The sequence below is a fragment of the Ambystoma mexicanum genome, chromosome 2q (genome assembly GCF_040938575.1).
Source record: "Ambystoma mexicanum isolate Mex_15411 chromosome 2q, UKY_AmexF1_1, whole genome shotgun sequence".
NCBI lineage: Eukaryota > Metazoa > Chordata > Amphibia > Caudata > Ambystomatidae > Ambystoma > Ambystoma mexicanum.
Window position 1 is genome coordinate 1091390784 of NC_090924.1, and position 25308 is coordinate 1091416091.

The window sequence follows — 25308 nt, forward strand, 5'->3', positions numbered from 1 at the left end:
CAAAAGGATTCAGCAGGGGGGTGTGGCCTGCGACCAGACAGGATAGCTGCTTAATCTGAGCTCACCTGTCCACTTATGAAACTGCCTTTCATGTGTTCTACGCGTCTTCTCTTTTTGTGATTTACTAAAGCGATCTTGATTGGTGGGCGTCTCATTTACAGCTTAGACGCTCTGCTCACACAGGGTTGCTCATTCATCCATGCAGCTACAACTGACCTTGCAAATGCTGTGGTAAGGGTTACTGCCCTGAAAGATTGTGCGGGCAGGTCTTCCATTGGGTGATTAAGAGTGAACTATCCCACTGCAGCTTTGTGTAGATCGGCTGAAATTACTCGCACGAGTTTTGCTGTGCCCCCTCCCTGAGGCGGGGACATGATGCGATGTGCTACACAAGGCTGTGGCTCTCCTCCCTCATTAAAGCCCGATTACGGACATCCAGTGCTGCTCACTGGTACTACATATTATTTAGATCGTGTTCTGAGCATTTTTTTCTCCACTACTTCACAACTAACTACCGTTTAAGCGGGCTTGTACTGCATACATTATGGATGAGCAACTCACCCTTAATCCTTCTGGGGAGCTCTCTGATCAATAAGGGTATGCAACAAAATTCTACTGAACTCTCCACTATGCAATCATCCATTTCGGTTCTGAACTAGATCCTTGTTGCTCCAAGAATATTTAAAAGCCTTTAAAAGTTGAATTAAAACTAACACGGCTAACCGAAGTGGAGGAGCAGTATTGAACAAATGCAACAAACTTAATCATTTGGAATCAGAGGGTGTCAATTTAGAAGATAGAAATAGGAGATAACATAAGAATGTATGGGGTTCCTTAAAATACTAACAAAATTATCCCATTAAGTTTCTCATCAAATGGCTCCCTAAAATCCTGAACATCTCATTCGTTCCAGCTCTTGAATTCCAGATCGCACAGAATTAGGCTGCGTTTCTCCACCAACAGCTCTTCGCCAAGATCTTTTCACTTGCTTAATATACCACCAATAAGCTCAACAAATTTTACTTACCGCTAAAAAGCGTTCCCCTCTGACGTTGGAAGGAAACAAGATATTCGTTTCTTCTGATTTTTCCAAAGCTGCACAAAACAAAAAACATTTGACCACCCTTGCTGGAACCCACGAGAATGCTGATCAAAGAATATATGGACCCTGATAACTATAAGCACTCAAGACATCTTGAGAGATGGATATTTTGCAGACGCTTCTTCGTTGCCTACATCCAGTTCTATTACTCAACCACCTCTCCATGCCTGCAACTCAAAATAAATACAAACCGGGGAAACCTCCTCACTCCAGAAACAGTACTGAACTCAAATCCTTCAAACCCATTTGAGAGTCTGGAACAAAGTCAAATACAGATCCAGAAAAGGTGGCCTCAACCAAGTCATTCTATGCCCCTATGTCATACCTATTGATGCATGTTCATCCTTAGTTCTCTTGCAGTTAATGCATTAATCTGGCCCTAGTCATTCCTTACATTTGTAGGTCCATCTGAGTTCATTAGCTTATAGAGAGCTACCGTGTTCCTTCCCATGGCTTCTCCTAATAGTAACTTAACTTTTCTCAATTCACATTACAGCTTACATATTTGTTTATGGATCGACTTTGCTACCCTTCCATGTTTTTCCTTTCTAGGTCCCCTATCCTTGTGTGTTCCTTTTCTTCCTTTTTTACATTTCAATTTCAGGCATTATTCCTTGTTCCAACTATAGATATCCAAGAGCTACTACTTATGTTTGATTTTCAGAATCATATCATATATACATTTTTGTTGCACCGAGAATTCGAATAATGTCATGGACTTCTAAAGGGCTTTGGGAGGATGCAGTGGCAGAGCACCGTAAGGAGAGCGACAGTCCACCAGAGCCAGAGAGCACAGCATACAAGAGATTGTTGAGGCAGGGGTTAATCTGGAGGGTGTGTGGCTAGCAGGGCGGCGAGGGAATGAGAGGCCAGCACAGGTGTGACCGTTGGGAGAAATGTTATATTAATGAGAGCCTTGTTTCTTTTCCCCTGTTGGCGGGTGTGTCTGGGCTGCAGGAGGGAAGATGCGGGGAAGAGACAGGACACCAGCATTGAAGCATTTCGGTGGGCCTACTGAACGGACATGGAAAGACTAACAGGCTGACTATTTGTAAATGCGGAGCGCCGCCGCTGAGGGAGAAGTTAAACCTGCATGAACAGGTTGTGCTAAATGCAGAACGCTGCCACTGAGGGAAAGGTTAAACCGGCAGGAACAGGCTATGCTAAAAGCAGAAAGCTGCCACCGAGGGAGAAAAGAAGTGGGTCTTTGCTTCTGAAGGAGACATCCTGTCCGTTAAATGAAAGATGGACTAAAGGGGGATAAGGTCATTGGGAAGCAACAACGACCAGGACTGAGAACAGACCACGGGACACCCAGAATGTAAAGGTGTTTGCGTGAAGTAGTGCAGATTTAACATGGTTTTTATTATTACCAAAGTGGTGGCAGCACCATGGAAGCCCTACTGAAAGCCCCAATGGAAGGACAGCAACACCTGCAGCAGGCCATACAGATACAGAGCAAGCAGGCAGACCTTTCAGCAGGCACTGCAGGTGCAACAGGCACAAATCGTAGATGCAGCCACCGTAAGGAGACAGGCTCAGGTGCCTGCCATAGTGTTGCATAAGTATATACCGGGAGAGGGGTGCGGGGGAAGGGGCAGGGAGAAATGGGAAACGCAGCTCATTTGTCAATTTTGAGTGTTGCAAGAAATGCCCAGTGGCCACAAGAGATGGAGCCACTACATTGCCCCTTGATGACGGGGAGGTGCAGAACGCCTACCAAGCCACCAACCTCACAGGAGATACTAATTTAGATCCGACGAAAGTATCAGAGAAACAGCCACGATGAAGAAACCTACCGCAGTGAAGATCCAGGAGCCAAAATTACCAAATGAGACGCCAACAATATATCTATTTTTTTTGTTGTGCAATAGTGAAATAGAAACTTTTATCACAGCTAAAATGCATTGATATTCATCATAAATAAAATGTATGCTTACATAATATATTACATCAACAAACACTTGAATAGAATCGTTATTAAAGCCCGGCAAAATATTTCCACCTTAAATCACCCCCCCCACCCCCACTGAAGAGATATTTTCTCATGTCAAATCATGTAAATAAACAGAAGAAAAGCCCTCACATCAAAGCAATCATTGGTAATTGGTACCAATCTATTCCTATACAGTCCCTGCATCAGAATATTTTAGTATTTCCTTCCATATAATAATAGCTGCCGACAATATAGCAATAGATTCAGCCCCATACAACGTAGACCAAATTTGATTGTTCCTAATGTTCTTGATCTTTTTAACAAAGGCTGCATAGCCTCATGATTTAGAAGAGCAGGGCATGCTGTTAACAAATGGTAACTTGACTCAATATCACTAGGACACATTCAGCATACACCTGTGCCATTTACCTTTTTGTTCCATTTAACTAAACTCCCTAGTCGCAAGAATATTGACGTCAAGGATATAAAGCATTTGCGTTCCACTAGTTTCACTGGGTACCCACATGGTTTGTTAATAGCAAAACTCTGATGGAGTATTCCACAGATCTTTTCTTCAGATGTAATGCATAAACATTACAACACCTATTCCCAGAGTCTAGCCGCCTTTTGTATTTTAATTTCAAAATTAGGATCATCTTCCAACAGCCTCATCCACCCCCCCCACAAACTCACAAAATGAGGCAGCACCGTTTCCGTTCAAGCACAACAGTTTGTTTCTTGATCTTTCAACTTAGAACCCAATCATTTAAACATATGGAGTTCAGCATTATTTTCGCAAAAAGGAGAACTCTAGACTTGCCATAAAGTAAAAAGCAAGCTCTGACCAAACTCCAGCCAGAGTGCCTCTATGGCCCCCCTTGAGGCATATTAATCACTGTAAGTCGTATTTTTGCCTCAATGTGGTTTAACCAGCTCACCTGGCCCGCAGGTAAACCACCATTGCATATAAAATATCTGTTATGATGGCAGACGGTATATTTCTAATAAACCTTAAAATATTATACCCCCCACTATGGACGATATACTGTCTTGTAATCAGCCATTTGTTCCAGGTTTTATTGAACATGTATTCCCCATAGTATGCCAAAGGGAATAGTGATCGGAAAACCCAAGTAGATATACTCACTGACATTTTCTAATGACTGATCATTTAATTTCCACACCCCTGGGGTCTTCCTGGTAGCTTTCCACCCTCCCCACCCCCCATCACATGGTTTCGGTTTTAATTAATCACCATCTAATTTTTTCCGGCAAAGCTCATCATAGCCTTCAAAGACAGCTGAAGACCGATCTCAGTGGTCAAATAAAATATATCGGCATAGTCAAGCCAAGGAAGGGGAATGGCATAAATTTACAATTGTTTTACTGAGTGAAGGAATTGTCAGATACATGGCTCCAGACAGCAACCACGACTACCATTGAGATGGCGGAGAGAATTATCCTGGAACAATTTGTGGAAGCTTTACTGATACCAGTGCAAAGGTGGGTAAAGCATCAGCACAGCTTGGCGGAAGCAGTTAATATAGCCTGGGCGCATCAGAAAGCTGGCCAGGGAAGGAGGTCTTATCGAAGCCTGGGTCTGACCCCTGCAGGGCCAACATGACCCGGAATCGCAAGAGGGACGAACGCTGTACCCAAGAAACCTGAGGCGGAGGGAGGAATGGTGAGCTGTACCAATGGATTCCCACCCCAGAGTCTGCAGTACTACGAGTGTGAAGAATGGGGCCACATCACTACAATGTGCCCAAAGAACAAAACGGATCCTATGGATATAGGACAGTTTGATGCACCTCAGGTTGGGAATTAACCAGCCGAGCCACGATTACCAACAAGGGCACAGTAGCCCTACACCTGTAAGGCAGAAGTAAACAGAATACCAACAAGAGCAATGGAATGGTTTACCTCTCCAGACAGGCCCCCCTGAAAGCACAGCACCGGGCAAAAGATTAGATATAAATTGAAGTGATTCCGAGAAGCGGGGCGATCACCAAACATGCAACACCTCCAGTGACATTGATCTGGGCACCCAGACAAGACCCTGTGACCAAGTTGTGGTTAGGGAGGCAATTGGGTGCGGGGGGGCAGTAAGGGTTTCTAAAGGGTATCAATATACGTCACAATGTAATGTACATAACTATGCATCAGTAAAACCAATCATTAATGGGGTGGCCAGTCAGATTCTAGGGGTAGCTCTTGCCACCCCAGGCCACTCCCTGGTCACACCTATGGGAACTGGTGGGTCCCCATCTCCAGACGATGTACATCTAACCATAAACTGAACAAAGGAACTTACCTGCAATACTAGTTTGATAACTCCAGTGTGATCTATGTAAGACACTACAGGTCCCCCACAGTTAATTGCTCACAGACTGAGGTGCCTGCTGCAGCACAGTATTCCAGAAGCATTTCTTAAAATATGACTGAAAAGAAGAAATTGCCTCATTACCCGCTGGTAAATCTGGCGAGTGCCGGCAACGAAGGTTAATCCCATTCCATGGAGTCCCATAGGAGTGTGGGCAATACCTTTCATAACACCTGCCTGTGCCCATAACCAGCATAATGAGACACGTACAGAAGGGTCAAGGTTTTACTCGTCTTTTAATTATGACACATTTAAGCGGGTGCTCCAACAACCAGCAACAGCTTTGTCCGTGCCTCTAAATCATTATGAGGACAAACCGCTTTTATATATTGCTTTATGACAGGCATTAAATGCTCAGGCTAATTGTGACCACTGAGCTAGGGCCTCAACTTTCGTTGGTGCAGCTCCTACCCGACTAATTCCACTCCTTGGGCTTGCTCCAAGAATAGATGCGTACGTGTAAAGCAAAATGGTTTCTTTTTCTGCAAAGCAAAAACACTTTAGCCGTATGCCCTAAATAGACCAGGTTAAAAATAACTGATGTTCATTGATTTACACAGAGTGCCTACAGTTACTGTTTTTTTTTACAATTTTCACAAGACCCCATGGTGGTAGTGGGGTTGCTGTATTACCAGCACCTGTGATACCAGCTGTTTTTTGCCATCCCCCCAGCAATCCGAGTATGCCGGTCCAGAAATGTGCCAGTAAACCAAATTACTAGTACATTAAATCCAGATCGGCAGACTTGCAACGAGGCCCATAGTAATTGTTGTAAGAGTGAGATGCTGCCAGAGCAGCTTTGCTTAGAACATCTTATGACTGATCTTACCGGAACCATTCCATTACTTTTGTCAAAATGTCGGGGGGCTGCAGCCTCCGATACCCCCAAGCCAGTGGTCAGTGCTTCAATGTACATAACAGATGTCTCTACTGGGGCGGCATATTCTCAATTTACCAGAATCGTTTCCAAACCAAAAAAATAAAAAATAAACCATTATTCTCAAGGCTGTTTATATGTGAACCACTTCAGGCTTAGCTATTGTTAAGCCAATAGGGAAAGGTGATGTACCCAGACTGCCATTGATACCAGACTGGGTAAAAACACCCAGTAGTCAATTGCAGGCACTTATTAGTGGCAGCAGAACACAAAGAGGATGTTGCAGTGTTTGCGGACTCACAGTGGGCACTCTGTCGACTCACTGTCAGCACAGAAGACCAATCTGAGCCAGTGAACTTCAAAATCACCCTACCCCTGCTAGGGCACACAAGCTGAACATAGGAACCATAGTGGCAATAGACCTATGGTGTTTGTAATAAAGAGCACTCTTTCCACTCGTACCAATGTACACTTCAACACTCAGATTGGACTGAATAAGAAATAGTAATTTGATCCCACCATGCGACGTTTTAGCTCTGCTTTTAAATTAATAGGAACTAAATTAATACACAACACTGTTATACAGTGATTGTGGGGTGGGTGACTAGGATCACATTCTCAAGATCTGTCTGTGCTTCTAATTTATATAGATTTGCCATTTGTATAGCGCACCTAACCCCTGGGCGCTGTTCTTACAAGTAAAAAGCACAATGGTTACATGGTTGTATATATAGAAATTGTACGAACGGACCACATCCAAAGTGTGCATGCACAAAAAGTCCCAAAAATGCTACCACCAAAGGTTCAAACCACCAAAAGTTCGAACCTTTGGTGGCAACATAAGTATGCAGGGGTGTCCCCGGCAAGACCCCGCTCACTATACTGTGTGGTGAAGTGAGTGGGTAATTGCGGGGGCCACCCTTGCAGCACACCCAAAAAAAAAAAAATGAATAGGACCCTGCGGCGCCGGTCCCGATCACAGAAGTGAAAGGGAACTGGCGCTGCAGGGACTCAGCGTGAAGAAAAAGGTAAGTAGGGTATGTTTATGTTGGGGGTGTGGGTATGTAGGTGTTGTGTACGTGTGTTCGCATGGGACATGTGCGAACATTTCTCATGCAAACTTTCCAGCCGCGGGAAAATCAGCCACGGTAGGATCGCGCAGATCCATACATATACAAGGACATACTTTGTACAAGAAGCTAGTCAATGTCATTTTACACTGGAGTGACTCATTGAGGAGATTGTGCCGATTGATGCTTGCGACTTAGTTTAGTAGTTCCTGTGTGAAGAGCTATGTTTTTCAGAAGGAATCTTCTGACCTTAATGTAGCTGGTAGTGCGTTCCAGTGCCTGGAGGCTACCACTGGGAAACTGCTGCCTCCGGTTTTCTATAATTTAAATCTAGGGGTGGAGAGAAGGTGCTGGTGTACTGAACACGCAGGTCTGTTGGATTGAGGTAGTGAATTTATCTGCCAGGTATTTGGGAGCGGACTTGAGTCAAAGTGAGGATTTTGAAGAGGATGCACTCCTGGACGGGTAGCCAATGGGATTTCCTTCTCGTTAGGAAGATGCAAGTGTTTTAGGGATGTTTAGAGCTGCTCTGAGGGTGTTATTTTGGATCACTTAATATTGTGGCTCTTTGTGCCAGCGTAAAGGTCATTGCAATAATCTGGACAGGATTAGTGCTCTGGCTAGAGTGGGTCTGCAAGCATCGATGAGCTTGGATGTGTAAGCTGCTGCCAACGCTGTGGCATCGACTTGTTTGGTTAAGGTTGAGACAAGAAAACCCTAAGGTTTTTACTTCCTTCAACACCTTAATAGTGTTGCCATATATGTTGACGGCTTTAAAGGAGTCGTCAAGTTTGTTGAGGCAGTATTGTGAATCTAGGAGGAAAAGTTACATTTTTTTTCATCATTCAAGCATAAACCATGATGTGCCATCCAGGTCTGGATGGTTTGATAGATATGCGTTAAGTGATGCAGAGTCATTGTCATGCGAACCAGATATAGGAATGAGGATTTCAGTGTCATCTGCATAGTGTAGGGGACACCAAAGTTATCAAGGCGATCTAATCGAGGTTTCGTAAAAATATTATAGAATGTGGGCGAGACACAGGAGCCTTCTGGTACACCGCAGGTGATTAAGTTGACTGTGCTGCTGCAGTAGGTGAGAATACTCTCATGGTTCTGTCCATAGGAAAAGATTGTATCCACTGAATGGCTTTCGGTGTGAAGTGGACCGCTGATGCATGATGAGTACAGAGTATTTTGTGATTGACTAGGTCAAACGCTGCAGAAAGGTCAAGTAGGAGGAGGGCTAGTTTGCCTTGGTCTTTAAGCTCATCCATTTGTATTTTCAAGTCCAGTAAGGCTGTTTCCGTCCCATGTCTAGGGCTGAAGCCTGATTGGCGTAGGCCAAGAAGGTTGTTGCCAAGTAGTTTTGGATGTGGAGGTATGCGACTCCAGTATTTTGAGAAGGAAGGGCACTGTGGCGATGGGTCGATAGTTGGTATGTTGGGGTCTAGTGTAAGTTTTAGTAGTGGTGGACCTACGCATTTTTAAGATATTGGGACAGTGCTATTTTTGAATTAAGTGTTGATTAGCCTTGTGATGAAGGGAGTCAGATCAGGCACGCAATGATCGGCGCAGGGCATTGCCTTGGCATTAAGGTTTGAGAATGGTAAGGATTTTCAGGACTTCTGAGTTGGAGACAGATGTGAATTTGAATAATGCAGCCGTCTTATGATTGGTGTGTCAATTGTGGATGTTGGGTGAGTTTAATATTAATTTTTTTTTCAATTTTGGATTGTCGGAGGGCTATTTTGTCAGTCAAGGCTTTTTGAATGCTGGTGCACCAGCTTGCATCTTTGTTAGACTTGGCACTCAGGATGGCGAAGAGTTACATAGTTCCTGAATTGGCATTAGTTATTCTCTCAATGTATGTAGCTTTTCGTTTGGAGGACTGCTTGTTTATCATTTTTGGACACCTCGGAAAATCTTTGTTAGGTTCATTTGGTGATTTTTTCCAATTAGCCTCAGTAATTCTCTTGGAGCTGTGCAGGGTTTTTAGGTTCGGGGTGTAACAGGAGTTAGAGGTGGGCTGCTGGTTTAGCTTTGCGCATAGATAAGGGAGCTACTTTGTCAATGGCTGCAGGGACGGTTAGGTTGTATAAATCAACCATGATGGAAGAAGGGTCGTTAAGTCCCTATATTTTGGTGTGCCGTGATAGGGCGAAAAAATGTAGGATATTGTTAGCTGTGATATTTAGTTTATTTCAGGATAGGGCCGCTGGTGCCATGGGTGGATGTCAGGCCCAGAGTTCTTGCTGATATTCAAAGTGATGGTCTGACCATGGGCAGTGGGAGTTGAGGTTACATTTGTGATGCAGTGGTCCGCAAGCCAATCAAGAAAGCGACCTCTGATGTATGTGGGGTTCTTGATCTGTTGAGTGTAACCTAATGCCGAGATGGTGTTGGTGATAGCTATGGCATCATTATCCCTTGGATCATTAAAGCCTAGGCTTAAGTCACCCAGTAGAAATGTTTGAGAGCTAGGTTTGGTGTTGGTCAAGAGTTGTGCTACATCTTCCTCAAATGGAGATATCGGGCCAGGAGGTCTATAGATTAGGTGAATGTACAACAAAGGCGATAAGGCCATCTTGATGAGTAGTTTGCCAGAATGGAAAGTGAGATTGGGCATCTCAGAGGTTGAGGGTGTTCTTGCCAATAACGGCTACTCCTCCCCCAACCCCCATAAGAGTAGGTTCATCGGTCCTGAAGATGGTGTAGTTTTCTGGGACAGCAAGCGATAGGGCAGGCCTACCGCTGTGTGGAGCAAAGATTCAGTGATCGCAATGAAATCAAGTTTGTTAGAGGTGATAATGTCAGCAATGTCTAAGGCATGTGCAAGGAGAGACCTAGATGAGGGCCCCATGGATCATGGTTTCTTGAAGAGCAATGTTATAAGCGTGGATGCATGTGGCCCCCTGTCTTGGCCCCCTGTCTTGGGTGTATGCGTCACTGTTAGGGTGTCAAATGTATTCGGTTTAGAGGTTAGGCAGTTCCTAGTGGAGGTTGATAGCCTAGCGTTAGCACTGGTAATGTGAGGTTTAGATGTCTAGAAGAGTGGTTGGAGGTTCTTTAGTTAAGATGTGTGTTACTCCGGCTAGTTGAAGGAGATTGGGACCCTACTGAACCTAGTTCAAAAAGTGAGTGCTATTTCTGACAAGCGTGCTGGGTAGGCCAAGGTTAGATTTAAGTTGCAGGGTTAGGCGCAGAGTGGTTTCTGCTTCGTTCTTTAATGGATAGGTTGGTATGCTCTTCTGTCAGGGTTGGCTGGGGTAGTGAAAGTTGGCTAATGGAAGGAAAAGTGCTGTGATTGCATTCAGGCTCAATAGAGTCTAGTCACTGGATTGTGCGGCAAGGAGTGGTTCAGTAAATGCAGTTTGCAGGGTAAGGCTTAGTGCCAGCAAAATAGTCTGTGCTTTCGCTTTTGTAAACAAAATGCAGTGCAATCGATAACCACAAGATGTGTGCGGTTAGTCCTTTGTGCAGAGTGATGCAATAACAGGCATTTATGATAGGCGAGTGCTGTTGGACCATTAAAGCAGATTCACAATGAGGTACAAATATCAGTAGGTCAAGATCAGTGGCACATTTACACGTTTTCAGTTTCATAATGTGATAGTTACCATAGAACAGCGAAGTAGAAGATCGACACAATTGGAGGTTTAGGTAGCAGTCAATTAAGCAATTGAACTGTAGGTATTTTGATAGAGTTAATGAGTCGATTGCTAGTGCAAGGCCGCCATCGACAAAGTGGCGGGGCCTGCCAAGCGAGTTTGTGGATTAGTTGGTTTGTCTTGGGAGGATAGCTCAGGGGCAACGCGCTTGCCTTGAAAGCAAGACAGTGCAACACAGGGTCGATACCTGGGTCCACGCTTATAAACCTCTGGGTATTAAGTGCATTATAAATAACATACCCATCATATCATCGAGGGTAAGATAGACCCGTGGATGTTCGGCCTGATTCTTTGGCTCCAGCCTTAATTCAGGTGAAAGTTAGTGGTGCATGGCTCAGCGCTGGTTGTATTGACACGCAGGGACTGTTGGTCGCACAGAGTGTGACTGCGGCTGACCAAACTGAAAAGCTCCATATGGTGACTTACTTGAGAACCATTTTAGGCATGCTGGTCATACTCACCAAGGGTGCTACCCGCACGTAAATGGGGTAGCACCGCAACTACATTGGTTATGAGCTGCTCCGACAGGAGCCTTTGTTGTTGGGCCTTCGTGGAAGGGCCGACAAAGGCCCGCTGGCGTTCTTAGATTGGAGGATAATGGTGTGGGGCACCAATGGGAACCCTGCAGCTACAGCTAGTGGGTAGCTTGGGTGAGGAAATCAGGAGGCAGCAATTTATAAGCATGGGAGTTTGGTACGTTGCTTGCCAGGCCTAGTTTCCAAGTGAAGCGTGAGGGCAAAAGGCTTAGATTGCAGCACAAATATCCAGAAGCAGGTGACTGAATAAAAGGGGCAATTTCCGCACTTGCCGAAATTAAAGGCAATATGCCGATAAATTTAACTGAGGGTGTAGAAGAGTCAGCAGGGCTTACCTCTCGGAAGCAGTGTGTGCACGCTGCTTTAATGAAAATAGTTATGGTAGGGTATCCAGCCAACAGGAGAGTCCTACCTTAGGTCGATATATTTTCAATAAATGGAATCCATTGAGCATATCAATTTCTGAATTGAGCGCGAATTCAAGACGAGATGCAACATTATGAAATCCTGTTCTTGGTGAGATGCCGCCTTTCCAATCTCCAACCCTCCTACTAAGAACACACAGTATTGTAATAAGCACTAGCCCAGGCTGAAATCATTGGTGACTCATGAGCAGCAACATAATTGAACACTGTCGACAATTTAAAGATCTGATGGTAGTAAGGATTAGAGAGTACTGCAACTGCACGGACACAAGGAGTTACAGTAACGTAATGCAAGGAACAACCTACCTTTTCCTGTAGTAAGTCAAAACAAAGTTTGTTCTCGCTTGTTCCTGCATTCAGAATGCCCTGCAAGGACCAAAACATGTTTTGAATAAAGTATATACACTGGATTGCTTAATGATACATTTGTTGGGCTTATACAGGTGAAACAAACAGAATTAGTTCTGTATGGTGTGTGTGAATGCACTACACAAATCTACAAACAAGAAACACCAACAACTACGCAGCACCCCTGTCAGCTTCTAGGTATACAACCTACAGGCAGTATGTGCAGCATGCATACCAACATGACCAGGTCATTCAATACAGATTTTATCTACTAGTCAGTAATAACTATATTCGGCCAGAAATGTAAATAAAACATTAAAACAAGACAAATTTACATTAAAATGTTCTATTGTAATGACTACTAGTCAGTCAAATATTGCAGATATTATACTCTACTTTAATACCCACTGACAGACTCCTTGAATAGCAGCATTGGCAAAATAGAATGTTGCGGTATGTGGCTCATTCTTTTGAAGGGTGGGCAGTCATAATGTCGACAAAAAAAACGTCGACAAAAAAAACGTCGACAAAAAAAACGTCGACAAAAAAAACGTCGACAAAAAAAACGTCGACAAAAAAAACGTCGACAAAAAAAACGTCGACAAAAAAAACGTCGACAAAAAAAACGTCGACAAAAAAAACGTCGACAAAAAAAACGTCGACAAAAAAAACGTCGACAAAAAAAACGTCGACAAAAAAAACGTCGACAAAAAAACCGTCGACAAAAAAACCGTCGACAAAAAAACCGTCGACAAAAAAACCGTCGACAAAAAAACCGTCGACAAAAAAACCGTCGACTTTCGTTTTTTTAATTATATATTTATTTTGGGGGTTCGAGAGTTAAAAAAAAGGGAAAAATTAAAAAAAATTTAAAAAAGGGGGGTTGGGGAACCCCCCATTTTGAAAAAAAAATGCATTGAAAAAAATCGACATTTTTTTTTCAACATTTTTTTTTCTCGAAATTTTGACTTTCGACATTTTTGTTGTCGAAATTATCACTATGAACCCTTTTGAAGTGCACAACTAGGGCGACCTAAATCTAGTGCATAATGGGTTCTTATAAAAAGTGCAAGTATGACAACAGCAGTTAATGATCATGGTTAATAAGTTCATATAGACCAGAGTTCTACCCTCTACAGTGAGGTAGGCTTAGGACTAAAGTGCTGGCGCAAATACTTTAGTAATAGTATTAAATTAAACCAATAAAAACATTACTGGAATATTTGTGGGAGTACCCCCCCTCCTCACCCCCTCCGCCCCCCATCAAGAAGCAATCAAATGTCATTCATATCTGGGTGGTGTAGATAACTTCGGCAGAGAAGATTGAACTCGAGGATGAAAGGTATTTATTTTGCAGGCAATGATAATGGGGTGCCTGCAGGAGAGGCTATGCAACCTGTAATGCTGTGATATTTTTCAAATGCTTCATTTCATCTCTGCCTGAGGAAGTGGAGTCATTCCACAAAAACTAGATGCTAGAATATAGTCATTGAAGCCTGCTACTTAAGGTGAGTCGGACTCCCGTAGGAACCCCTCAAAATTCTAACTTTTGATTTGACTGAAATTTTCAACGTTAAGGACTTGTGTCAAAAAAAAATGTTAAAAGCGTCATTTCCAAAAAGTGCAGCCTACTGCCCATAGACAAAGGTCAATTTCTGCCAAAGTGCACCGCCCAAACCGCTGGACGGCTTTGGACCAGGTCCGAAACAACTTGGGCACAAAGCGTTGACTCACGATCCATGTGTGGCTTGGGGTTATTCCATGCAGTAGATATGCCTTTATCTCTGAGATTCATCAAAAATTGGGTTACTTTTTAGAAGCGACCACCATCTTGTTTCTCTCAATGCGAGAGAACTGCGGCTGTAGTCTAGGATATTGGAAAATGAACGCAGGCAAAAAAACTATTTGCAGATCAAAGAATATTCTAGGCTAGAGGTGTGCGGAAGGCTAGAGGGCACCAAGTGAAATTTGGAAGTTGGAGGGGTGTACGGACTGAGTTTGCAACACAAAGCTTTCTGTAGCCTCGGCTATAGCCTCAAATTGCAACATCTCACACAAATTGCGTCACAGAAACAGCATGTGTTGTGGGGGAAAGGAGAGCAGGGGGAAAGGAGAGCAGGGGGATGAAGGCCTGGGGGTGGGTGGGCAGGAATTTTCAGCATTTTTTCCTGGTACTCGCGGCTGTAGTAGGCTACGGATAGCCGTGGATATGAGTAGTTCTTTTTTAGATTTTTACAGCTATAGTGATTTTGGGGATGAAAAAAAAAATTAAAATTAAAAAAAAAAACACTAAAACATAGCTGCCCATGGGCCCTTGGGCCATTGACACAATTGCCATACAAGTCTGCCATCCATGCAGTAACCAGGACAGACCCTGCTTAGCTTCAAAGTGAGGAAGGGCCCAGCCGCCCCAGGCCACATTGCCCGATAAGTGAGCCAAAGTTACAAGACCACTTGCAGAAACGGGCCCGCCCTTTCCCTGCTTTGAAGCTAATCAGAGTCAGTTCCGGTTGCAGGATAATGCCCAACCAAAAAGGCATCCAAATTATTTTATTTTTTTTTTTTTTAACGTTCTACTGTCAGCCCTTAAAAATGTTATGCTGACCATTTGTTTGCCTTTTGCTGAATTACACTCTGGTAGTTGTAGTCTGTCAAGATGGGGGAATAATGCCACAATTGTACACTTTTTGCTTAACAGTTTTATATGTATTTATATATTTGAGTGACACTATGGTATGTGTACATTCCAAGTTAACTTTATAAAGCAGAGTATTGTTGAAAGCCAGACATTGGGGTGAGGGGAAATTGAGAGGGCAAATCCGTCATGAGTATTTGCACACGATGCGTCAAGAGTTTTTGCAATCCTGGACACTTGTGCAGTTATTTTCCCCAGATTGTGGCTGCTTTTCAGAGCACCAGTAAAGCACACATGTGGGTGGACAGCGTAACTTTTCTTCAAAGGGCAGACGCAACCCCTTGGGTTTTTTGAGGTTGGCAAGCCAGCTCAAGTATTTGCCTACCAGGATTTTACTCAGGTTGTCATGTACCCAGTGCAGATGCTTATTCACAAGACCGCAAGCATTAGTGTCGTATTGCGATTTTGTTTTCCTGGGTATATTTCACGACAGATTGTTGGGTTTAAAAGGTGAGCACCTTTTATACCTTGCCAGCGTATTTATTGGAAGATGTCCTCTCAGGTTATCTTTCTGGTGTACATTACTTTTTGTTAAAGTCCAATGCCATTTTGCCTTGCGCACTTTCGTAGGCCTATTGTACTACATTTGTATACGATATGTTCACTTACTGTGCATATATTCATGGGTGCCAGCCTTTCGCTACGGGGGCAAAAGTACCTGGGCATAAGTTATTACATGCTTCTTAAATGTGGTTAGTTGGGGTTGTGCGATGTACGACAGTCACCAAGAGATTTCCACAAAACAAGGTTCTTGTAGAACGCTGCTTAACCAAAGTGTGATCCTCAGCAAATATTTTAATCGCACATGGCATAACTAAACATTGGGAGATATGATGATAGCCTATACACAAAGCCTGCAATATGTTATACATAACAAAAAATAGATCTTCACAGCTACGACATTGGGGATGGTAACCAGAACCGACCCTGCATAGCTTCAAAGTGGAAAAAAGGCCAGCCGTCTCAGCCATGGTGTCTAATAAGTGAAGCAAAGTTACAAGACCTCTTAAGAGCTACATGGCCTGAGGGGGGCAGCCCCTGCCTCACCTTTAAGCTAAGCAGTACTGTGCATATATGCATGGGTGCCAGCTTTTGATTTTTGTTATGGTGCAGAAAGTACCTGGACATATGTTCTCCTTGCAACCGGTCCTATGGTTCCTATTTCTGTGATGCTTAAATGTGGTTAGTTGGGGTCATGCGATGTATCAAGTCACCAAGAGACCAGCCATAAAACAAGGGGCTTGGAGCCCAGGACAGGATTATGGCGCAACCATCGCTGCAGGTCCAGTTTGGATGCACCGATTATATGCAGCCAGTTGGGCATAGGGATCTCTCGGCGCAAGAATGTTTCGGTGCGAGAGGTCGCAATTGGCATGAACATGCACTATGGCTTAAATGTGAAAAATATTTATTTACTGCAACATAAAAACACATTTGTGCTAAAAGCTGCCTTCGCGAACACTGGCCTACACGAGTTAGATGTGCAGCACTTAATTATGCTACAATTATATTATTGGATTCACAAAGTTTCATACTTAGCCTACAATTTAATATGACCAATTGTAAAAGGCCAAGTATGAAATGTATCCACCGTGAAGCACCAAGCCATTGTGGCGTAGTGGCTGAATGCTGGTCCTTGATCTCTAGCAGGCCAGGGTTCAAGACTTTTTTTTTATTTAGTACAGTATATTTTGGTAAACACTATTCTGGACCATGTAGTCTTAACAGGCAAGCCTTTGATCCATGTGGCCTCCTTCATGGAAACGTTCACCCTATCACTGTATGATTTTAGGAAGGTTGTTTGGGCTGCACTACCAATGGGTTAATAGCGGCAAGTCTTCCATTGCACGTGTTCCAGCGCAAACAAGACTTTCTTTGCAAGTCAAGGGAGAGGCTTGCCACACAGTCCTATTATTCCCAATATATTACGCTACTTTTAGAATTTGAAAACAGTGGAGGGGGTGGGGGGGGGGGGAGTAGACAACGCTCCTCTCCAGCCCCTTATCCTCACTTTCCCCAAGCTGAAAAAAAACATTCCCCCTCTTCCACCGATTATACACTACGTACCTCCTACAACAATTTACAGATCCCCTTCAGCCATTCAACCCAAACAAATAGAGCTGCAGGAGGAATCATGAATATACCTAAGTCACATATCTTGTATATATTGTTATATGCCACACTCCATCGTTACTTGGAAGATGATCAGATTTCCTTTTTACTTTGCATGTTGAAGAACTGGATGGTCATCTTTGACCATTACACACCCATCCCCACTGAAAACTCACTGGACGTGTCATAATTCTCACATACACACAAAGGTGCACACACAATAACACTCAGCTTCACAGAACAAATGCACATTGCACCCACAATTGACACCATGTACACTGTTAGGGAGAATTCTCAGCAATGTGTTAATTCCCTCCACCTTAGAGACCCCCCAGCAACTTTGCTGGATGTTGAGGACTTTTACCCGGAAAGAGGGAGACCCTTTTTGCCACTCATGTGTTTTAATGTGATTTTGTACACTTTGTTATGGAGTCTGACAAACTCCATAGGCATCTTTTACATTGTGTCACACAGCACCTTCAGTGCAGTGGCACAGGGAAGTCTCAGATTTCCCAAAGGTTTAAATACCTTCTCTGGGATAAACTACTGTTTCCCAGAGCAGTAAAGTGAAAATGACTACTTACACATGTAACTTTCTAGGCCCAGCGCACACCATCTTGGGTGCTGAGGGGTTACCTAGCATCCCTTTTGTCTAGCTTCTCATGTAACATCTTAATGTTACCCTTTTCTCACTGAATGGCTGGTGGCAGTGGTTTTGTTTCAACTACCATGGTGTGCATTTACCGCGGGCTGCGTTCACAGCTGCAGTAAGACACCCATGGTTGCCATTTTTCTCAATAGCCCCAGTCCTTTTTTCGCCATTTCTTTGTGAAAAGGTCCTTCTTGAGATTTACTCTGCGCGCCAAACCAGGTTTGGTCCCATTGTTCACTTTGCCGGGATTCACGAGTGAAGCCCGCCTCTGGCTCCAGGGTGTCTGGGGAGGCAGGCAGTGAGACATGCCCGAAACTCCCTGTGCTTAGTCTCCTAGGAGACCCAAATGCACTCTGTGGTGATTGGCCGGCTGACTGTCTAGCAAGGACAGCCACCCACCTGGGTGACTGACAGCTAGGCTGGAATGAATGGGCAAGAACTGAATAAAAGGCGAGGCGTTTGGCTTGGAATGCAGAGTTGACCACTGGAAGAAGGAACCGAAGAACTTGAAGAGGACACCTGCTGCAACTCCTGGACCATTGGTTTGCCCGGTGAAGCCCTGCTGCTGTGCTGAAACTCGAAATTCGTATCGACCGAGAAGCCCCTGCAAGGACAACTTCTCCCTTTGAGTTGGTGGGACCAATCAACTCCAAAGTAAGCCACCTGGACATCCATCTTGGAGCTGGTTGAATTTCCACAGAGTTGCTGCTAGAAACCGTATAGCCACTGAGATGAACACCAGATTGTGTGTGTTGCTTTTAAGCTAGCCAAGAGCTCCAGGAAGATCCTCTGGACTCCCAGGAAGCAGGACTTGAGCCCCCTCAGAGTGCGGGGCCCCAGAAGCAAGGAAAGTCCATCTCGACAGCCAGTAGATGTGAGAAGCTGAAACACTGAACAGCCACTGAAAGTGAAGTTTGCCGGTTTCAAGTTTGGAGCGTCCCAGTGCAGTGCAGGAGTAGACATCCTCCCTCTTGTCCCCAAGACTGAAGCCCAGGAACAGCGAGATCTGCAGAGCTGCACAGGAAAAGAAATCTACTGCATCTTTTCTTCATTTTAAAGGTACTGTACAAAGTCTAAGAGAATGTACCTCTTGCTGTAGAGTTGCTTGCATCTTCTACTACTCACAAGTAGAATCAGCTTGTGGGCCTACATTTGATTCTTATTTTCATCAAAGACTCCGAAGACACTGTGCAAAGACTTTTCTACTTACCTACCAGAATTGCTGCATCCTATATAAGACTTTTGCCCATTGACTTTGGCTTAGCTTATTGTATTGAATGACTCTTCCTGGGGGATCCAAAAGTATTTGCCCGCTTTAGAATATTTGTGGTCTCTTGTATGTTCCACATAATCCTTTCCTTTGACTCATTACCATCTGATTCTAAATGCAACAGTGATAGATTAATGTCCCAGCACCCTAACAATTGAAGTCACCCTAGGGTGTAGATAGTGTCTGTGGGCCATCCCAAAAGGATATCTACTGATTCAGAGTGCATTTCATGAAATGTATGAGTTACTTTTATATTGCTCCCTTCTGAAGGTTTATTTTTATTCAAGAAACCTTGGGTGTAAGAGTTTACTTGAATACTTGCAACTGTAAATCTTTGTAACTCCACTACAGCTCACATTGACCCCTCTTGAGATATGCCTGGCTGCTCAACATTCTACCAAAACTGTAGTACAAGCTTATACCAAAGGTTGATTTCCTATACCTGTATTCAGAGTTGTTTATAGTGTTGCCAGAGGGTACTGCATACAAACTTTGCCCAACATACACACACATGCTCACATCAAACACATGCATTGCATGCACACCCTCACACCACACATTCCCCCTTAAACTGCACATATATTCAAAAAGAGGAATACACCCGTCTCTGAGTAACATAACAGAAAAAAATTAAATGGGAACAAAATATATATATTTGGCACAGCCAAAGGCTGTGGCCACTGGCTAGCATTAAACATGTGGCACAACCAAAGGTCATCACTTACTGCATTTATCATTTTAAAATATACAGTGGACATGGCGGAAAGATGCATTAACTGCTCAAGGTCAAAAGCCATAATCTAGTGGGCACAGCCAAAGATTGTGGCCACTGGCCAGTATTGTGCTAAAGTCCATGGCTAGTTCCTTATCAGTGTCTAATATACAGTGGACACGGTTGAAAGCTGTATCCATTGGTAAAGGCCAAAATCTATGGTTGGTAGCCTGTTAAGTGTTTTAAAATATTCAGTGAACATGGGTGATGGTTGTGACCACTGTCCATAACTGAAGGCCATGACTACCACCCATTCATGTGTTAAATATATTTGCCCATGCACACTGACTATGGCTGAAGGTTCGAAGTTAAGGTGGCTTTTAAGTGTTAAATTTTCACCTCAACGTCCCTGCAACTGACGTTTTCTTCCTTGAAAAAAATAATTATATATATATAAAAAAATAAGACAATGCAGATAACTAGGTTGCTCGAGGTAGACTTACAGAGGGCTACCCCGAGATGTTGAACAGAGCTTCTGGAGTAGAGCTCAAGTAAACAAGACTTTTTTTGCATTTATATAGTGCTACAAACCCTCAGGCATCTGAGTGCTGCTTATTACCCATGGTGTGTGGTGCTCATTTATCAACCTCTGAGGGATGAAAGGGTGAGTTTGGCACTGCCGTGATTCGAACCTGCATGGTCTAAGCAAGCACTCTACTCGCTGTGCTATCTGACCGGCTATCTGATCTATCTACTCCTCTGTAATGTTTGTAGAAGGTCTTTGGCTTCCGAGCATTATGGGCACAAATATGAAGTGCACATGTACTGTGGGGCACACAATGACAGGGTTCCTAAACTAACATTTAGTGTAAAGGAGCTGCGTCTAACTTGGGGATTTACGTATTGGGACACAGAACTCTGCTCCCCCAAACCCCTCCCAACATTAATACAGGACTTCAAGTCCCAGGATGCAAGGGAAAACAGGCCTTGGTGAGTATCTCCTAAATGACAGGGATGCATGATGAACGGAGAACTATCATATGCAATATAGATATGGTCCATTCTTCAGTTTAGATAAAGATTCTTACCACGTGGTGTTAATAGGGCTACATGCTAAGTTTCGGTAATTGCGAAAAGCATCATGCCCGATTGGGGAATTTAGATAGCAATTACTGAGGTAGGTGATACGAGTGATGGCAATAGACAAATATAAGAGAAAAAAGGAGGGGGGGGGTGACAAACAGCAAGTATGAAAGGAGGCCAAGATCGAGAAGAGGCAACATGGAGTAGAATTGTAACAAAATAGACCAAATGTGTGACGACGCTGAAACAAATGACTAAAAAGTACATGTTACTTATGGAGGTGCACGTAAGTGTCGAAAAACGAGAGGGGGAGGGGGGGTATGTTGGGTAGGGAATGTGTTCAAAGCAAACGAGTGTCTATGAAAACATGACCAGACATGCAAATTACGCAAAGGACCAAGTAGAAAAAAAAAGAAAAGGAGGAGAACTACAAACAGGTTACAGGGGATGGAAAACAAAAACAAAGTAAAAGTAAGGAAAAGAGAAAAAAAAAAAAAAGTGGTGTGGTAAAGTAAAACTGAAAAATATACCAAGTGCCGGGTGAAAGAAGGGGCGAAATAAAGCAGACTGCCAATAAATGGCTAACATTAAAAAATAAAAAAAAATACACAAAAGGCAAAAAAGTCCAAAGCCAAAAATATCAATAAATAACGCTTTACAGAACCTTGGCCAAAAGCTTTTCACCCCAATGCTTTACTGCTTTACTGTTGGTAGCGCTATGGTGCCCTTATTTTGGTGTGTTTGTGAAGCTGTTGTTCAGGAAGCCCAGAAAAAGAGTAGCAGCAGCCGGCCTGCGCCGGTCTGATCTGGTCCTATCGAACGCTTCCGTGTTCTGCGTCACTCGCGGCTTCCGCATCCGATGACTTGACAGGAATGACAGTAGGTGTCTGTTGGCTGTAACGATGACAGACACCTGCGACCAGAGGCAAGCCACCCCCAACCCACTGAACTTTCGGTTGGACATGCAGCTCGACTGGCATATATAGTTTAATGCTACTGCTTAGAGGGAGGGAGCCCTGACACGAATTCATCGGTTCGCATCTCCGACCCCACGACAAGACAGATGTCATGTAATATTTGATATCCCATACAGATCCGATATCCCCTGGTCTTCGGCTCATCGACGATTTGTATTAATGAAAAGGAGCAGGTTTTAAGTAGTTTACCAGAGCTGCCTCAGAACTCTACTACTTTGGGCTGCGATCTAAGAAGTCAACCGTAGAAAGGGATAACGGATCGGTATGGGATACCAAATATTACACAACACCGGTCTATCCATATTTCGAATCCGGGTTCCAGCAGCCTGTCCCCGATCTGCCACGTTTGGCAGTGTTGGGGATATGCGCCCATCTCCTTACTCTCTTCAGGGAGCGCTCGTTTCCCGAGGCCTCAACTTGGGAGCTAATTTTCTTTCGCCCCGTGTCACGTCTCCCCGAGATCACCCCCGTCCACCTTCACCTGCCCCTCCCGCGTTAACAGCGGGCTCTCTTCGCCCTCACTTGGCCGCCATTTTATTCTCTCATCGGCGCACTGTATGTGACTGGCCACCCTTCTCTGTGCTCTCCTTACCCGTGGGTTGATCTCTCGGTGGTAAGCATCCTCCAGGTACATGTTGAACCCCTGGTCCAGGATGCCCCTGGACTCCGAGATGCGTGAGCCCCTGGCCGACAGAGTTTCCTGGTCCCCGCTACAGCTCATGTCTCCGGGTAGGGTGCTCGGCTCGCAGTGACTGTTCACCAGAGGATCCGTGCAGACGCCTACTATGTGCACAGCAACCCTTGTAACTGCGCCACCGCCCAGCGTCGCCTTATAAACACCGCAGCAGCATCTTCACGTGAAAATGCAGTCACGCCGGGATCCTCCCATTCTAAACATGGGCTCCTCCCATTCTAAACCTGGCTGGGTGGCATGATGACGGCACTTGGTGTCCGGAGGGCATGCCGAGCTGCTTGTTCTCCCATTCCAAGAACTCATTTTCTACGAATCGCGTTCAGCCAGTAATGGATTTATTAAAAAGGAACATCACTCCACCCAGTACAGCGAGGAGCGTTCTTGGCCGCATAACTACTGACACAGTAGTTTGTTACTGCGCATAGCAGCACAGCCCGTCGAAACAGCCATATTGCGGACGAACATTTGTATCTCCTGATATGATATGATAAGGCATTTGTAACGCGCCTATACACAAGTGTTTCAAGGCGCGACGAGGCGGGGGGGGGGGGAACAAGGGGAGACAGACAACGATCTTACTAGGCCAGGTGTCATTCAGATCGCACAAGTGCAAGGGTAGAGGGGAAGGGAAAAGTGCATGGGGGAAAGGTAGAGGGGAAAGTGCAGTACAGGGTTATTAGCATACAGCATACAGGATAAATAACAAGGGCCAGCTGGTGGCAAGTGCGAGCTAAGTGCAGACAAGTGCTGGGAATGGGGGCTGTATGGATACAGACACAGTCCTGTAGTGCAGGGGTTGCCGTGGAGGCAGTGCAGGAGAGAGTGGCTGGGCCGAGAACGGTGAATGGCCCATTTGCAGATTCAGTGCAGTTTCAGTAATATTAGCAGGGGAGAGGGGGAGAGAAAGCGGAGGCAAAGAGGAAGGTTTTGAGGTGCTTCCGGAACTGGAGGTGGTTCTCCTCAAGTTTCAGGGAGGTAGGAAGGCTGTTCCAGAGGGAGGCCCCTGCAGTGGACAGAGATATGCCCCCAACTCGTTGTTTGGAGAAGCGGCTGACCCTGAGGGAGTTGGAGGCGGATGAGCGAAGAGCTCGAGAAGGAAGATATTTAGGAAGAGAGAGTTGAAGGTATTTTGGCCCAAGGCCCCAGACGGCCTTGTGGACAATGCAGAGGGTTTTGAACTTGATCCTCGCAGTCACTGGGAGCCAGTGTAGTGATTTCAGTCCTGGAGAGATACGGTCCCTGGGCTTGAGGCCAAGGACAAGTCTTGCAGTCTTGTTCTGGATGAGTTGCAAAGGGCGGAGAGTAGAGGCGGGCAGATTAAGATAGAGGCTGTTACAGTAGTCCAGCTTAGAGAGAACCAGGGCTCTAGAGACAGTGAGCTTCTAGGGGAAGGAGAGGAAAGGAAGGATACCTCTGAGGAGGTGTAGCTGGTAGTGTGACTTCTTAGATACGTCGGATATGTGAGGGGAGAAGGAGAGTGTGGAGTCGAAGATGACCCCAAGGTTTTTTGCCTTGCATGTAGGAGCAGGAAGAGGGTCCAGAGAGGCCGGCCAGAGAGCAGCAGGGAAGGAGGGAGTGGGAGTGCCGATGAGTAGAATCTCAGTCTTACTGGCATTAAGGCAGAGGTCGTTGGCGGCACACAATTCCTGGATAGCAGAAAAGAGATGAGGGAAGGAGAAGAGGAGGCCGAGGGTAGCCTGAAAATGAGTTGGGTATCATCCGCATAGCACTGAAAGTAGGGGCAGAGAGCGGCGATGTGGTGGGCGAGAAGTGCCAGATACTGGTTGAACAGCCAGGGAGAGAGGTTAGATCCCTGGGGGACACCACAGGAAGAGAAGAAGATGTCAGAGAGGAAAGACCCCAGTTGGACCTGGGAGGGTCGATTGAGAGGAAAGAGGTCAGCCACGTCAGAGCCTGACCAGTGATACCGAGGTTATCACGGAGACGGTTGAGCAGGATGGTATGGTTGACAGTATCAAAGGCAGAAGAGAGATCAAGCAAAATGAGAACACATGGAATGTTAGAGTCAAGGTTCGAGAGCAGGTCCTCACGGATGTTCAGGAGAGCAGTTTCCGTGCTTCTGGCAGCTCTGAAGCCAGACTGATGGTCATGAAGACTACCAACACATTCAGCATGGAGATTAAGCTGGGAGATGGCCAGTTTCTCCAGGAGCTTGCCTAGGAAGGGAGTGATAGAGATTGGGCGATAGTTAGCTGGGCAGGAAGGGTCGGAAGAGGGTTTCTTAAGAAGGGGGTGCACAAGGGAGTGTTTGAGAGGGGATGGGAAGACTCTAGAGGCGAAGGAGTGATTGCAGAAGTCAGCACGGGCAGGAGTCAATGTGGTCCTTGATAGTTTTGGAGGAACAGGGGTGGACCTTTTTTGACGAGACTTTCATAGATCGGACTTGTCTTGAAACCTCGTCAGCAGAAAAAAGGGGAAAGGAAGAGAAGGAGAGAGGAGGGGTGGCTGCAGAAGAGCCAGAGGAAGGGCAGGGAATAGAGGGGGGAGGTTATAGGAGGAGAGTGAGGACAGGATGTCATGAGTTTTTGAAATGAAGTGAGAGGCCAGTGCTGTGCAGAAGGCCTGGGAGGGGACAGGAGAGGTAGAGACTGCAGCAGGGTTGGCCAGCTCCTTGCAGATTTTAAAGAGTTCGGCCGAATTGTTAGATGCCGCAGAGATGCGGGCTTGGATAAGGGCTCTCTTCTTGGTGAGAACGGAGAGCCGGTATTGCCTTTGGAGCAGGCGACAGGCCAGTTTGTCAGAGG

At 45.0% G+C, this 25308-nt stretch overlaps 1 protein-coding gene across 2 annotated transcripts in view; it reads right to left on the minus strand.

Moving 5' to 3' along the window:
* Window positions 1-22707, minus strand: part of LOC138569961 (1-aminocyclopropane-1-carboxylate synthase-like protein 1) — a 240250-nt gene extending 217543 nt beyond the window's left edge. For both annotated transcript variants that reach the window (XM_069648442.1, XM_069648441.1), the window contains exons 1-2: window positions 22442-22707; window positions 12307-12366 (exon numbers count right to left, since the gene is read on the minus strand). In XM_069648442.1, coding sequence (XP_069504543.1) covers window positions 12307-12366; window positions 22442-22570 — 189 coding nt within the window. In that variant the 5' untranslated portion in view covers window positions 22571-22707. The remainder of the gene's footprint in view (window positions 1-12306; window positions 12367-22441) is intronic.
* Window positions 22708-25308: the final 2601 nt, after the last annotated feature.